Below are 17006 nucleotides of genomic sequence, written 5' to 3'. Positions count from 1 at the left end.
TGCTCTAAAGTATCATGCATTTGATTCATTATACAATTTCAACTAGTTTTTTTTTATCAATCGAAGGAAACATGACTACGTAGCCAAACGTAGACTTTTCTGACACTCGCTCCCCAGGAAGTCTACGTGGTTTATGAACGGTCCTGAAATTAAAAAATCTTTGCGGATTAAACGTCACCTAAGAGCTAAACTAATCAGTTGGTGTCATCCACAACCACTATGAAAATCTACCGATCTAAATGACCAACCAGCGACTACAAAGCCAACTACCAATTATTGTTGAGTTCTTCCAGTATGTTTAGTTCATTCTCTTGCCTCTCCACACATTGCGGAACAATTTTTTTAATTTTCCCGGTTCAACCAAACAAATCTTCAACTAGGTCCGTAAGCAATTATCCACCGTGTCAATGATATAACTGTTACATTTTATTACAGCATGTTAATTCTTTTCGACAAAAAAACAACCGTCCTACTCGAATGTTGCTCCCTAGAAATCTTCAATTGCTGAACAATTTGTGGTTATGTGTTACAATAGATATGAGTGTGTGTGTGTGTGTGTGTATGTTTGTGTGCATCGATCCGATTGAGGTCTGCTCTGTTATCCGTTGATCGTTGATTCTAATTTCTAAATTCATAGTCACAGTTCCTATGCTGGTGCTGACCGCGGTTAACTACTACTACCTACTGTATCTAAATTCTAAAAGTTTAAAACCTACTTTCAATTACTCAGGCAATAGAGGTGAGCTTATTTTGATAGCTATCAAATTGTTTTTTTTTCTTTCTTTCATTTGTATTGTTTCTATTGCAATAATCTAGGTTTCGACTGGCTCTATCTATCACTTCACCGCGACTTACTGTGCGCGAATGTTGGTTGAATTGGTTGTGAACTACGACGTAATTGCAAGTTGGTTTGTTCTATCATTTCAAGAAAGCACTACAACAATCGAAAAGCATTCGGTTTATAACTAACGTAGGAAGATTTCATCTGCTCTAAAAGCTACGGAAAACGTTAAAAATCTTTGTTATTATGCGTGTTTTAAAAAACGTGGTGCTGGCTGCTGCCCTACTACTGGCCGCCGACCAATCATTGGTATGTTTTGTTTTTTTTTTTCTATTATTTTTAAATTCTAAAATTCATTACATTTTGTAGCTGCAAAACGAAATGTTAACTTCGATAGGAAAACAAACAGCTTTACTTATCGCTAATTGATCACAAACATGCGGTTGTGTTGCTGCGGACACGTGTCACGCCGTCTCTCAAACCGGAACTCCAGTTCGATCCTTAATCTTTCCCAGCACACTGGAATGCATTTTGGAATAACCGCCGCTGCTGTGTGATTTAGTCAGCTTGAGCGATTCGTGGCCATAGCCGGCGTGATTGTTCAGCTGATGAGCACTGCCCACGCTGGTCATTCCACCACCGATCGCAGCACCGTCGGCGAAAAATATTGGTGCGCCGCTAGATTTATCCGAACCTCCACCCGATCCACCACCACCACCTTTCGCCGGTGAACCAGACCGGTTGTTGAGGCCGGTCGTTTTATCGCTTCCCGACGAACGCGGACAGTTAACCCGTTCCAGTTCCTCATCGATACACTTGAACTGCCAGCTCCAGTTGGCCCGGTACAAGAAAGGCCGATGATCGAACCGGTTATCATCCGGACTGTACGATTCGGCGTGGTACGCCGGTGTCAGAACCGTCATCTTGTGCCGGTTGATTGCGTAACAGCGGAAAAAGTGCTTCACTTTGTCGGCCACCACCTGAGGATTGTTGGTGGAATCTTTCCACATCGAAACCAACTTACAGAACATACTGTAGGGACCGCAGTGCGCTTGTTTTCGCAGCCGACCGAACTCGCTTAGTTCGTTGTAGGTCATTCCCATGTCTTCCTCGTCGGTTTGTGCCAAGTGACCATCACGCAATGGTTCCAGTTCGGCGGTCGGTGGTGCCGTCACAATGTCCGCCACGATCGGAAGGTTGAACCTGGTCGAAATAGAACCTGTTAGACAAGAAAATTCAGAACCCCAAAAACACTTACTTCTCTTTGGCAAACAGCAGAAACCGTTTCAGATCCGTTTTCGAGATGCCACCAATCGGATTGATGTCCGCAGACGAGCAATCGTACTTGGTCATGTAGCCCCGGAGTGCTTCGTCTACGTTGGCTGAACCAAGCACCAGCAGACCACCAGGTCTATTGCGAACCCACAGCATCAGCTGGGCAAACAGATAGGACAGTACCATTCTTGTGCGAGCCTGAATGTTTTGCAGTGCTAGATTTTGCCTGGGGCAGCCACCTTGTGTTTTAAACAACGGTTTCATTCCGGTGACCGTGTTGAAGATCGTCAACAGAGCACCGACGGCCCCATCGATGTTGATCTCCAGATGATAGCTACCGATCTGAGACGAAAGTGTGGTTGCCCGTTGACGTGTTTCTTTGCTGGAATTCTCACTTCCCATGTAGCAAGTGACCAGAAGACGATTACACAGAGCCACCGGATTGTCCGGGGTGTATTCCGGATCGGCCAGTATCTTCCGAACATCATGCAAAACCTGAACGTCACCAAGCATAACGGATTTCACCACCTGGCGGCACATCGAATGAACAATTATGGCAGTGCTGCTGGAATCGACTCCGCCACTGAGCGGCAGAAAGAAACCACCTTGGCCCGAACGACGCAAATAGTCCCAAAGCCAACATGCCGGCCCCAGAGCAATTTCCTCCTCCGGACTGTGGTAGATCCAATCGAGTGGGGCACTTTGCGGTATGTTCAAATCATTCGGATGGGACAGTTCAAAGTCTATGTTGATTCGCGGATAGGTTGGAGTCGAAGCCGCCACCGAACAGCGCGACCGAAGAGCCAACCTGTACGACCGGATGTCCTCGAGATCAACGGTGGCCGTAGTTACTTCTACTTCCTCCAAAGCGAACTGTTTCCCCCTGGCAATGATCTGTCCGTTCAGTGCGACCGCCGAACATCCGTTGAAGTAAATTCGCTGTCCGTCGCATCCCCGCAGGTTACTAAACAAATACATACCGCCGGCTTTGAAGCTGGCATTCCGGATCAGATCCGTTGTGATGTAGGCCTTCCGTAGTTGCATGTAGCTCCCCGAACTGTTGACCATAATTTCCACACCCGACAGCGACATATCGATGTGGGTGCTGCGTGGATTCCACAGTTCCTCGCAAATTTCATACCCGATGCAGGTGTCACGCGTTGCAATTACGGCATCACCGATCGGGACCGTGTGCTGTCCGGTCGCAGCCGCAATCATCCGTGGTAGGTAGTACTCCTCCGTTTGACGTTCCTGTAACAATTACAAAAACAATTGAAAAAGACGGAATCTTGATTCTATGGCATTCCTCACTCACCTTTGACCACGACGTAAACCAGCGCGTCTCCCGATAGTTACCGTCATCGCACATCGCCATCTTCGGGCGCACTAGCAGGATGCGTTTGTTGCAGAACACCACCCGGCAGTTGTAGGCCACATTCCTGTGCTGAACCGGCATTCCCACGTCGATCAACATGTTCTGACAGTGCGGGGACATCATGATCTCCAGCAGAATTTCCCATGAGTGCAGGTAGGTGTCCGATTCGTGGAAGTGATCCTCGCAGCTGTAGCCACTGTGGAAAGAAATGGAGGAATGGATCAATAGGGTCTTTAGCAACAGGGTCTTTCTCGGAACATTTTCTTTCCAGAATGTGCAGCTTGTAAGTAAAGACTGTATTCGGAAAAAATCCAATAGACAAAAATTATCACCAGAAAATCATTTTACACAGAATAAACGAACTCGACACAATGCCAAATCCGGCCAAAACAGTATATTGTCTTCATGGGACCGTATACAGGCGTCTCTGGAGGCATTATTCTTTGTATATTTGGCAGAGTCGATTTTGCACTCACGAATCGCCTGCAACACTAAGTATTTCTTGGCCGGAACACCTGCACCTAAATCAACCACTGTGAAACTGCCCAGCAATTGCTTCATCAGACGGTTGTAGAATGGAATACGGACGTCGTTATTCTCTTGAATCCCTATAGCTTCCCCGTCGACAATGGAAACTAAGTTGCGGACGAATCCAGAACAGTGGTCATATGGATCACGGGTGGGTCTTCCAGAATAGGAAGTGGTAACGACGCAAGCCGAAGGAGTAGTAATAGCGAAGACAAACGGTGTTTACTATTGCCGCTGTCCACGCTCCACCGCGGTGGTCAATAGACTAGTTCACCCAATTGGTCGACAGGTTGACCGTAGACCTGATGGGTAAAAAAACAACCCTTGTAAAGCTCGACTTGGTACTGGGGAACGACGGGGCTAAAAGCAAATACAAATAATAATACCCCTAAGTCCCATACAAACGAACCGCCAATGTTTGGTTCAGAGCATGAACAAGTAAGCCTAGCAAATTACTCCCTTTCATTGCGATAGTTTGAAAATGTGGAAGGAGATCGTTTTTGGCAACGCTTTATGCTAGTTCCTACGGTGCAAAACAAACTTGTTTGTTCATGTTTATCGTTGCTGTATTAAACTGCAACAATCAGTCTAAATATCACCGGCACTAGCACAAAAGATGAAGAATGAACACAAACACCCACGAATCTACAAATATCAATACAGCTAGTAGTATATTCATGGTGGCTTAACCATTCTAGATTATTGCTTAACTTACATTTCGCTTGTGTTCTTGATTATCAGATAAAAACTGTTTGTTTATTTATTTTTAACTATAATAAACAGTAGCTATGGTGAAGTTGTTCTTACCCTTCCGTGTTGCTAGTTTTATAGAAAACTCGTTCGTACCGCACGATGCAAAATGTGTCCTTGAAAAGTACCTTCCAGTGAAACGGAGTCGAGTCGTTTAACGATGTGACTTTTTGCAGTCTCGGCCTGGCCAGACCGATAGGTAGCATAGCGAGGCACAACAGTAGAGATGATGCCCCGGAACCCGAGCTTGGAAAGTTGCAGACTTCTACCGAAAAACACTGGAGAAGAACACAGCGAACCTGGAATAGTTGTTTGCCGTCGTGCGACGCGACTATGCTGGGAAAGACACAACCGAGGACCAACAGACGACCAATCTACTGGTAGAACGAGTAAATTGCAAACCTTCGCGCGACCTGCTTAAGGGCCAGAAGGAGGATGCAAAGAGCTAGATTACCAGAGACAAGGGTAGTAAGGAACGAAGCGTTCAAAGCGGTGAAGAATGCTCTGAACAAGACTATTCGCGTAAGCAAAACAGCCTACTTCGATTACCCGTGTCAGAGTGCCAACTCCAACCCATGGGGTGATGCCTACAGGATGGTTATGATCACCCGCTGAACGTAGTCCGGCGAAGCTGAAGGAGATAATAAGGGTCCTCTTTCTTCACCACGATTCGTCCCCGTGGCCGCCAACAGCGCTGCCAGCAAACGATGTTGACAGAGTGACGAACGAAGAGTTGTTGTCAGCGGCATGATCGTTCCACAATAAGAAAGCCCCTGGGCCAGACAGTATCCCGAACGCGGCTCTAAAGGTAGCTGCAACCTCAAAACCGGACATGCTCATGGAGGTCATGCAAAGATGTCTGGACGATCGCACGTTCCTGTACATTTAGAAAAGGTAAAAATTCGCACAATTACACACAGGGAAGCTCCTGGAGAGAGTCATCCTGAACAGGCTAGCCCCGTTTATAGAGGAGGCGGGTGGACTGTCCGACGAACAATACGGCTTTCGCAAAGGCAGGTCGACGGCGGATGCCATAAAATCGGTGGAGGCCTCCGCGAAGGTAGCGACCCAAGCGGCGTGGAATTCGCTACAGCGCAATAGTATCATTTGACGTCAAGAACGCGTTCAATAGTGTTTGTTGGGCGAACATTGCTGATTCTCTACTTCAACCGGGAGTACCAGAAGGGCTGTACAAGATTCTGTGAAAGCTACTCCCAGAACCGGGTATTGCTCTACGATACCAAAGAAGGCATACGCAGCAATCCTATCATGGCTGAAGTACCACAAGGATCCATTCTAGGCCCGCTCCTATTTATTTTACAAGGTGAAATGCATTGGGATTCTCCACAGGACTACCCAACTGTTGATTGGAACTACCCACTAAAACACCTTGGATCTCGAACCCTACCTCCCCGGCACCACCGCTAGGTATTACTTCGGGGTGGAAGGCTATTGGTGCTCACAGCACCCTCCCCAGAATAATACAGAATGGGGATCAGCATCCTGCTCTCGAGGGATCGACCAGTTGGATGACGAGGTCGGTCCAGTGATGCCGGTTGGAGGGTAACTTCCAGTTCAATGGCGCCTCGACGACCCAAAACTGATGATGCGTCGCGGAACTACTCGACTAGTCTCCGCCAAAAGATCTAGTCTACACTGACGGAGGGAAGTCCTCCCGAACCGACGCTTACGGTACACGTCTACGACCCGACCGAAAAGATGCCTAAGTCGATCCAATGATTCCGGTTGGAGCATGACTTCCGGTTCACTGGCGCTCAGACGATCCAAACGGTACCACGCTACGATCTACTCATCTAGTCCCTGACAAAGGATCTAGACTACTCCGACGGAGAGTTCCCCGGCGAAGGAGATTCTCCCGAACCGACGTTCATTCGCTGATCCCTCTTGAGCCTACTACGGTTGCATGCGACTAGCGGTCGCGGCTGCCTGTTGTTGCTCCGCACTCTATTTCCGCTGCAATATGCCCGCAATTTGGGATGCCGTGGTCGACACTGCGTTCCAGTTCTCTACGCAGTGGCACATTCTCTGTATCAGGTTCTCCGGTGTGGTGTCAATGCCGCATACCTCCAGTAGCTCACTCCTTTGAGCCGCGAAACGGGAACATGTGAACAAGACGTGTTCTGCTGTCTCGATCTCGTCTGGGTAGCCAGGACATACAGTGGATGTCGCATGGCCGAAGCTGTGGAGGTACCACCTGAAGCACCCGTGGCCTGTGAGGAATTGCGTCAGGCCGAAGTTCACTTCTCCGTGAGGTCTATCTAACCAACTCGAGACTCTAGGTATGAACCGATGTGTCCACCTACCCTTGATTGAGCTGTCCCACTCTTGTTGCCATCTGCGTAGAAAAGCGGCTTTGGAGGCCCTACGGGCGTTCCTGTCTCCTCGCATGCTGTAGCACTCCGCGTCTTTCTTCACTATCAGACCGATAGGCATCATACTTGCAACCACGCAGGCCGCATCCCTCGATACAGTGCGGTATGCACTGATCACGCGAAGACACATCAGTCTATGCGTACTCTCCAGCATCTGTGCGTTGCGTTCCACATTAAGTGCCGACGCCCATACCGGGCTGCCGTACCTGAGGATCGAAACTGCCACTCCTGCCATCAACCTACGGTTACTGGAGCGCACAGGCGAGCTGTTGGTCATCAATCGTGAGAGCGCCGCGATCGCTATTGATGCGCGCTTGCAGGCGTATTCAACGTGCTTGCTGAAGCTGAGTTTGTCGTCAAGCATCACACCCAATTGCTTCAGTGATCTCTTGGAGGGGATCACGCCATCTCCGGCATGTACCAACGCCTTCTGTTCCGATTTGCGATTGTTTACCATCACCATCACCTCTGTTTTGTGGTGCGCGAGACCCGCTTCTATGGAACATAATGTACGATGGCGTACTAAGGTTGAGGCTCCCGCAGACGACGTCACACTGGCAGTTTTCGAAGAATCCATTGAAGAGGTCGAGCTGAGCGAATCACACTCAATCAACATGGTGAAGAACTGGCTGCGTAGCAAGAAACTACAACTGGCGCACCACACAAGCATCGGTAGTCCCCTCCAAGAGATCACTGAAGTAATTAGGTGTGATGCTTGACGAGAATCTCAGTTTCGCCAAGCACGTTGAATACACCTGCAAGCGTACTTCGATGGCGATTGCGGCGCTCCCACGAATAATGGCCAAAAGCTCGCCGGTGCGCTCCAGTGAACGCAGGTTACTGGCAGAAGTGGCAATGAAAATCCTTAGGTATGGCAGATTGGCATGGGCATTGGCACTCCATGTGGAACGCAACGCACGCATCTGTCTTTGCGCGATCATTGCATACCGTACGGTATCTAGTGGTGACCTTGATGCCCATTGGACTGATCATCAAGCCTTCTTGAGTAGTGTGCTATGACATATGGAGGGACAGGACTTCCTACGCGAGTGTCAACGGAAATGGGACAGCTCAACCAAGGGCAGATGGACACATCGGCTCATTCCAATAGACTCCGGATCGATCGATAGATCTCACGGTGAAGTTAACTTCAGCCTGACACAATTTCTCACAGTCCATGGTTATTTCAGGTGGTACCTAGACAGGTTCGACCACACGACACCTCCTGCCTGCCCAAATGAGCAAGAAACGGTAGAACACGTCCCGTTTATTTTCTGCTACTTCGCGTTACAAAGGAGTGGTCTACTGGAGGTATGCGTCAGAGAAACTACACCAGAGCCTTGTTCAAAGAATGTGCCACAGTAAAGAGAACTGGAACGCAGTGTCGACCGCGACGTCCCAGATCGCAGGCATCTTGCGGCGGAATTGGAGCACAGAACAACAACAGACAGCCGCGATCGCCAGCCGGCCAAAATGGAACAGCCAATAAGCTTCGGTTCGGGAGTTTAGCCGTCACCGGGGAACTCACCGAAGTCTAATTTTCTCTGTAGTCTAAATCCTTCATCGGGGATTAGACGAGTAGATTGCGACATAGACAGTGAACCCTCCAACCGGAATTACTGGACTGACACAGGCATCCTGCCGATCAGCGATGCCAGATAGTAGTAGTGTCATTTCATTTCATTCTCGGAAGCTCTCGCGGTAAAGTTTTTTTTTGCTCTCCACACAAAACTAGTTTCCGTTTGTGTAAGTGCGATTGCGTATTTCATAGCATCTGATATGTAACTGTCCCGCATTGACGCGAATACGTATCCGGGATTTTGGTTCTCCATACATGGTTGAGTCTGTGTATGGTCAGCTAATATTGAAGGATGTTCTATCGTTTCTCACCCAATATGGTAAGGAACAATTGACAAAGGAGTTCATCATTTTTCCCGGAGTGAATGAACCCCTTCTGTTTCTACCCAAAAAGTTTTAGCAGATTGTTTGCCTTCCTTTATGGGGTACCGAATTTAATTCTGTTCATACATATTGCGAATCGGTTTGCATTCTTCTAAGAAAGCATAAATTGTGTCGCTTTTGTAGAATATCTAAATGCTTTTGGGGGTTGGAGGTTTTATTAAATGTGCATTTTGGCACCTGCAGATCGTTCAGCATCCTTTCGTGGATGTAGAATAATTTATTTCGTTTTGCTTTGTGCTGTGTCCACTTCACATTTCCATTACATGTTCCTTTTATCCTTCCCTTCCCATCAGGAAAATGATGAGAAGCCACGGCAAGGCACAAATTTCCAAATAACTAGGGGAACGTGTCACTTGAGCCAATTAGTTCTGATTCATGATGCAACGGTCTCGTTGAAACAAAAAACGTTCACGCTGCACACGCATTTGATTGCCAGAACGAGCATAGACGTTGCGAAGGACGATCCATCCGCTGATTCTTAAAGCGACTAATCGCCAATGAGTCAATTCTCTCGATTCTGTTTGAGAGTTTTGAAAACTCTCTCTTTGTCGAAATCAACAAATGTGTATGTATGTATGACCTAATCGAATTCTACAAACTTAGATTCATCTGAAAGTTCCTGAGTTTCATTTCGATCCGATTTCTAGTTCCGGAACTATAGGATGATATGTGTAACGAAATAAAAATAACGTCACTCATTATTATTTAATCAGATCCGACTTCCGGTTTAAAAAATACAGGAAGATTAGTGTAAACATTACAATTTCACATAAAATAGTAGGGTTTATCGGATTTACAGATTTTGATAGTCGATGACCAAATAAACTTATTTCAATTATACCGGCATTCGGTTGTCGATCTCGGAAAGTATACAACAATTTTATTTGGAACATCAAATTCTATACCAAGCGTTGGGACCGCCCATTTGTGAAAAAGCTACAAACGAAATTACGTGAAAAGAAAGCTTATAACCAAAATTGGTTCAGTAAGCATTTCTGATGCGAGGCGTTCGCAAAGCCAGTTTCGCTTCTAACAGGAGCGATTTTGTTATCCTGCTGCTGGTCGTTTGCATTGGAGAAAAATACAACGAAAAACGAACATCGACGGAGAACATTATACAAAATCAGCCCTTTTAATCACTGCAATTTTTATCTTAAAAACTATTAGAATTACTTATCTGTTGAAATATGCAAATGGGAAGTTAATATAATCAGTTTAGAGAAGGTTTACAGTCTAGTAGATTCTGTTTAGAAAGTTTTCGCATTTTTATTTCGCCTCTTTTTGATGTGAGTACGTCTTACTTCATTATTGGGCGCCTATTCAAAATTTATCATCTGGTTGAGTGATAAGTTTGGAATATAAATTGCAGTAGTACGACATGACCACAAATAACTCGAAATTAAAGCTCTTTAATACGTTTGATAAGTACCCAGTTGACTCGTTCAGCTCAGACCAGGTCCTGGTCCTGAATTCAATTCTAGAGTTCAGTTCTACCACGAACGGATCCAGCTCTAAAAGTCAATACCTCGTCCAGAATCCAAAGGCAGAATCGAGTTCCAGAGCTCTGGAACTGAAACCGGATTTCAGAACTTGATTCTTGAGATCTAGACTCGGAAATTTCGGAAATACATTCTAGACTTGGATTTGAATTGTGAAACAGAATTCTGAAGCTGAAATTGAGGTTCTGTTCAGAGTTCGGTTCCAAAATTCCTAACCGGAATTCAGATTTAGAACCAGAATTCTGAAACTGAGTTCTGAACCACAGACCAACATTCTGGACCGGAATTCGGATCCAGAATTCAGTTCTTAAATGTATTCCGGAATCTAGGTTCATAATTTAGTTACATAATGCTGTTCTAGAGTTTGGTTCCAAAATCCAGTTCCACATCTCTAGGAATTTAACTGAATCCAGGATTCTAAATATTTTTGAACTATATTCCGGATCATGATTCTACAACTGAGTTTCGGAGCTGAGTTCTAAATCCGAATTCTGGTCCAGAGTTTGGTGTTCAGTCCCGAACCAGATTCATAATTCAGAGATTCAGTTTCATAATTCAGTTCCCGAACATAGCATCGACATTGAGTTTTAGAATTCGGTTCAAGCATTCGGCTCCAAAATTCAGCTCCGGAATTCCAGGTCCAGAGTTCAGATTTTTTAACATCAAAGAACTGAACTGAAATGAATCATCTATTTTATTCGTATTCACATCATCCGGTTATGTTTCTAACATTACTCAGCCACCTTTTTTTTCAAAGTAGGCTAAAACGAATTTCATAAAAAAAAATCAAATTAAAAGACTTATGGTCCCATACAATATTAGTGAATTTTATCCGATTCCGACCTTCGATTCTGGAATTACAGGGTGATGAGTTTTTTTTAAATTCAAACCGTCATAGAGGATGACGATACCAAAAAATCTTTAAAGTTAAGTCAAATTTGTTTGAAAAAAGAGGTGTTCTCAACAGTGTTTCATTCAAAACTTAATACGCTCTAATTTGATATATGTATTTTGTAAATCTATTAAGCTTTAGTTTTTGTGCACACAAGTTTGACAGTTTGTCCCACTTTGAGCAATCAAACTCGAAATTTTTACCTGAAATTTACACTGTAGCAGTCTCTTAACTATAAAGAATAAAAGCTACATAAAAATTGAAGATTAGGCAACCCATAGATTTAATTTTTAATCCACACTTGAAATGAAGAAACGAAGAACCCCATTTACAGGAGAAGCTCCACATCAAGCAGCTTATCAAACATGGTTGTATAAAAAAACTCTAAAATTTTCGTGATGTACAACTTAAACCAAAAATCCACGACACGTTGTTCAAAGAGCTAATGTTATGAGCAAATTCCAGGTTAGGTCTGATATAATCGGTCACCAATTCGAGTTCATAGTTATTGCATTTTGTCAGACTTAAAAAACTGAATTACAACCCCATAATAAAGAATCCAGTGTAAACGCACGGTACTTCGTAGCCCTACAGTAATGAATCCAACTTCAGGGAAAATCATACAATCCCCGTTTGCTGCTGAAACCATGAACAATGACACCGATTAAATGATTACATAAACAATCTAAACTAGCGCAATACTAACCACACTTCCAGCTCCGGTCCGGTCCGGTAGGTGGCACCCAGCTCACGTGCCTCGATGATGGACTCCATTATCCGGGACATGTTGCCTTCGAAGTCCAGCGCCCACTGGTTCAGGGTGGCAACGGCGACCGTCACTTTGCGTCCCATTCTGCGTCGTTTTTGCTGCAACGAAAAGTAGAACGTCGAGATGCACTTAGAACCGGAAGAACATTCGGATAGAATTGCAGCTCTATATTACAACTTGACTGCCGTAACGGGGCGAACTACTCCACGCTTGTTGGTAAAAGTTTCGAATGGCTTTCGTTGGATTAAACAAAACTAAAAACAGCAATAAATACTAACAAGCATTTCCTGCTCGCACTCAACGTTGGCTAATGTGTGGTTTTTGCGGTTGGATTTTGTATGTCAAGCTTGTGTTCGGTTTGCTGCCCAACTGCCAACAACTCTGCGTCCACCCGCACTCGGTACAGTAAAGAAAGGAATCTGATTCACGATTACACTAGTAACTAGTAACTAATGACCGACCGAATCGCAGCAACCCTCGAGGAAGAGGAACGAAAGAGACGGACAGACCAGTCAGACGAAAAGTGGCAACAAACTATCGACCAAACTTTCCACGTGGTTTGCAATTTGTGTGTTGTGTGTTTTCCATGGCAACGCAGCGAGCTTAAAATACCTGGTTCTGTTCGTTGACTTGAAACGTGTCGAGGGCCTCTCAGACCCCACCACACGCCACCACGGATCTGGAACGAGGCTTTGAGACAAGCGGGAATTTGTGCAAAAAAAAAGTAAGTAAACAGTAAGTGAACTGAACATGAATCGAATGTCTGGAACACACTTCCTGTCAATGAATAGTAGGATAATAAATAACAAAACAAAAGTAACACGATCAGACCGGAAGTTTTTTTTTCTTCTGTTGGCACCTCCATTGGCATCACTTGAAACCGTTGAAATGTTGTACTTTGTTGTAAGTTTGTAACTATTCTTCAACCCATTTGTTTCAACCGAAAATTTATGGTGGTACTACGAACGAAACTTTCATTTAGAAGAAAGGAGAAGAGGGCGTACGCCATGAGCCATGAGATTGCTGTAAGTTTATAACCTCAAAAGTTTACCGCCAGTAGAAAGTGATTTAACCCATAAATAGTCGAAAAAGTCTGCATAATTGTTACTACGTCCGCAAAGGTGTCGACACCAGGTTTCGGATTGGGCGGTAAATAAGAGAACTTTAACAATCGACATTCAATCGGAACAGTTATAGAACTGTTTTCGCCGTTATAGCAATGCAATTTAGATGAATTTGTACTATTTCCTAAAAGTTCATAAAAACGGGGTTACCTTTCCAGTACTTATTAGAATCTAAAACGAGTTGCCAGAAAACATTTTGAACGGTTTAAAAGATTATTTTTAAAAAATTTATTGAAGAAATACTACATAACACTGCACGAATTATTCATCAAACTTTTTTTGACAAACGTATGATTCTTCTTGGTTGATACATTTTTCTTTTTTAATCCTCAATATTTCGCTAAATTGTTGTGACGCGCTCTGAACCAGAATGAATAATGAACAAATTGTTGTTTGCCTGTACTTACATTCATATTCACATTCGCTACGTGTTGTCACTGTCCTTTCTGACGTCTTGTACTACCACAAATCGAAATTCGATACGTTAAAGATAAAAAATTCTGTATTTATTTTTAGTGGGAAACATACAGATGCACTATGTCAGTGTAAAAATACAGTACATTTGAGGGTAAAAAACAGTACGCAGTATTCGGATCGAAAAAAACAGGTACAGTACTGTAAAATACAGTACGGATAAGAGCGTTATTCATAACGAATATAATTCTGGGTTTGAATATGGATCACATGGATCAATATGTACCCGGGACTGATACATAGATGGCGTTGCCAACAAAATTTCTGTATTATTTTTCAAGTGATAGCTTTCGGAATTTCATGACATTATGAAGTTTACAATGGATTCGAAACAATTTCGTATATTGATTAATCATTGGTTTTTAATAAAAATAAAAACAAACACAGAACAGAGTTTAAATGTGCTCGTACTGACACTGAAGATGCTGAACGCCCCGACCGCCCAAGCGAGGTATTTTTTATATAGAACCTGTTGTCAAAGTGGGTGCCGTGGACCAAAAACGACAGCGACAGTCGCGACGAAATTTCCCGATTTGGGCTTCGAATTACTGTCGCACCCACCATATTCACCGGATACGGCTGTTAGCTGGCTACTCCAAGGAAGAAAATTTGACTCTAACGAGAAAGTCATCGCTAAAACAAACTTAAAGCTTATTTCGAGTCAAAATAAATAAATCGTTCTACAAGAAATGTATTGAAGGGTTATTAGAGAAGCGTGAATCAATTGGTGTCAAAATTAGTATCCGAAATTATTTATAAAAGTATGAAATATATTTTCATGAGACTGTAATTAAAGAAGAGAAAGGTATTATCATTATTTTTTTAGATTAGCATCACTCTTCTCATACAAATAGGCAACGAAAATGTCAAGCGCTTGGTTGGAAAAATGATGCGTACATGTGATATAAACACTGAAAAATGCTTTTGTGAACTACTCGGTTCAATTTGAATCAATTAGTGTCAACAAATGAGCCCAAATTAGTGTCACAAATTATTTAAGGATAAAAAATGTTTTTATGATACTGTTTTGAAGAAAGAGAAAGGCATTATCACACCACTTGGTGGATTAAGAAGGGTTTTTTTTACTATGTATTCAATATACCGATATATGTTATCTCTGTTATTAACTTTGTAATATCGACGAATTTGCGCAACAGTTGATTTTTATCATTCAATTTATAATCCTGAAAGACAATCAATAACATGGAAGAAGAAAACATTCTAAGTAAAACTTTTCTCCAAAGCTAGACGGAAATTGAAAGGTTGAACGAAGAGATAATTAAGTAAAATAGAGTGATCAGAAGTGAAACATTGAAAATATCTGATAACTGGAAGGATAACTGAAGCTGCAGCAATTATCGCCTTTTACTACATGGAAGCAGAAACCCAGTTCTTGGTTCATTTTTTTCCGCCGAATTCCACACGGCATCTAGGCTGGTACTGTCCGGAGAGAGCTAATAGGTACTATCAATCTCCTAGTGGACCCCAGCCCCATAAAAAATAACGCATGTAACGCTTGCGTAACGCCTATAACTTACTGAAACGTAACGCATGTGACACTTCGTAACGCCTAAATTTACTAAAAATATACGCATGTAACGTTCGTAACGCCTGAAACATACAAAAAAGTAACACTTCATCAATCCTATAACTTACTAAAACGTAACGCATGTAACGCTTCGTAACGCCTATAATTTGCTAAAAAAACGCGCATGTAACGCTTCGTAACGCATGTAACTTACTGAAACGTAACGCATGTAACGCCTATAATTTACGCTTCGTAACGCTTACAACTTACTAGAAAGTAACGCATGTAACGTTTCGTAACGCCTATAATTTACTAAAAAAATACGCATGTAACACTTCGTAACGCTTACAACTTACTAAAAAGTAACGCATGTAACGCTTCGTAACGTCTATGATTTACTAAAAAGATACGCATGTAACGCTTCGTAACGCCTATAAGTTACTAAAGAGTAACGCCTGTAACGCTTCGTAACATCTGTAACTTACTGAAAAGAAACGCATGTAACACTTCGTAACGCCTGTAACTTACAAAAAATAATGCATGTAACGCTTAGTAACGTCTATAACTTACAAAAGAGTAAAACATGTAACGCTTCGTATCGCATATGATTTACAAAATAGTAACGCATTTAACGCTTCGTAACGCATACAACCTACAAAAAAGTAACGCATGTAACGTTTCATAACACCGCTGATTCACAAAAAAAGTAACGCATGTAACGCTTCGTAACGTTCCCTGTGGGTACGTGACTGGAAGGGCAAATCTCCCGAGAAGGCTATTATGTAAGTTTGTTTTTCTTGATGTTCCAAACATTTTCGATAGGATTCGTTTCAAGAGATTTGGAGGAGCCAGTCTAGGGACGGTTCATAAACCACGAAGACCAAAATCTGATATTTTTAACCACTCCTCCCCCCTCGTAGACTTTCGTAGACATTCCAATTATACCACACCCCCCCCCCCCCCCCTCGGAAGAAACATACGTAGACTTTTCTTTGTAACAAAAAAATTGTTTTAATCATTAACCAGTGAAAGGTTTCTAAGTCTTCAATCATTGATAGATTTTTATAGTTTAAATTCTGCAATAAGATTAAAAAAAAATCTTATCCAGTACCGTCGTCTTAAAGTCTTAGTTATTCAAGATATTTAAGAGGTAAAGATATAAAATAAATCTTAAACAACAGCTTCTCTGGATGGACGATGAGAAGGCAAATGTGATTAAAATCACATATTATGTAAACAACCGTTCGTGGGCATGCGATTTTTAGACGAGGAACGATAAGATAGTGAGTTAACACAGAGTTTTAATGTTTTTGTAATATCTTTCATAACCAATAAACTTACAGTTTCCCTTAAAAAAGACCATAACCAGTGGTCGAAACGTCGTTCAGTATATTCACTGCTTGATTACGATGTGACTAAATAATAATCGGAAAACATTAAAATTGAAATTTATACACTTACTGCAATAAACATAAAGTCCGATGACTTTTTGTAAAGAATAATGAGCCTTTTCAATTTATGTTTATGCTAGTACTCTCTTTTATTTTTTCACTTCGATAGGGAATAGAAGAATGAAAGAAACAATAGAGTCGCCTGTCTTTGAGTATACTTCTATTTGGTCATAGAATTACAGAGTATATCATTTGATAATCACTT

General features: G+C 42.9%; 1 protein-coding gene across 4 annotated transcripts in view; it reads right to left on the bottom strand.

Annotated features, from left to right (window-relative positions):
- Positions 1-404: 404 nt before the first annotated feature.
- LOC131425912 (glutamine-dependent NAD(+) synthetase) overlaps positions 405-17006 on the bottom strand; it is a 151112-nt gene continuing 134510 nt past the window's right edge. For 2 of the 4 annotated variants that reach the window (XM_058588203.1, XM_058588201.1), the window contains 4 exons: positions 12162-12322; positions 3372-3627; positions 2040-3307; positions 405-1984 (listed from right to left, as the gene is read on the bottom strand). In XM_058588203.1, the coding sequence (XP_058444186.1) occupies positions 1258-1984; positions 2040-3307; positions 3372-3627; positions 12162-12307 (2397 nt within the window). In that variant the 5' untranslated portion in view covers positions 12308-12322 and the 3' untranslated portion in view covers positions 405-1257. Of the gene's footprint in view, positions 1985-2039; positions 3308-3371; positions 3628-12161; positions 12323-12398; positions 12655-17006 lie in introns of those variants that run through there. The other 2 variants (XM_058588202.1, XM_058588204.1) reach the window with 2 other exon arrangements.

This window comes from Malaya genurostris, chromosome 1 (assembly GCF_030247185.1).
Source record: "Malaya genurostris strain Urasoe2022 chromosome 1, Malgen_1.1, whole genome shotgun sequence".
NCBI lineage: Eukaryota > Metazoa > Arthropoda > Insecta > Diptera > Culicidae > Malaya > Malaya genurostris.
This window is presented reverse-complemented; position numbering and strand designations above follow the sequence as displayed.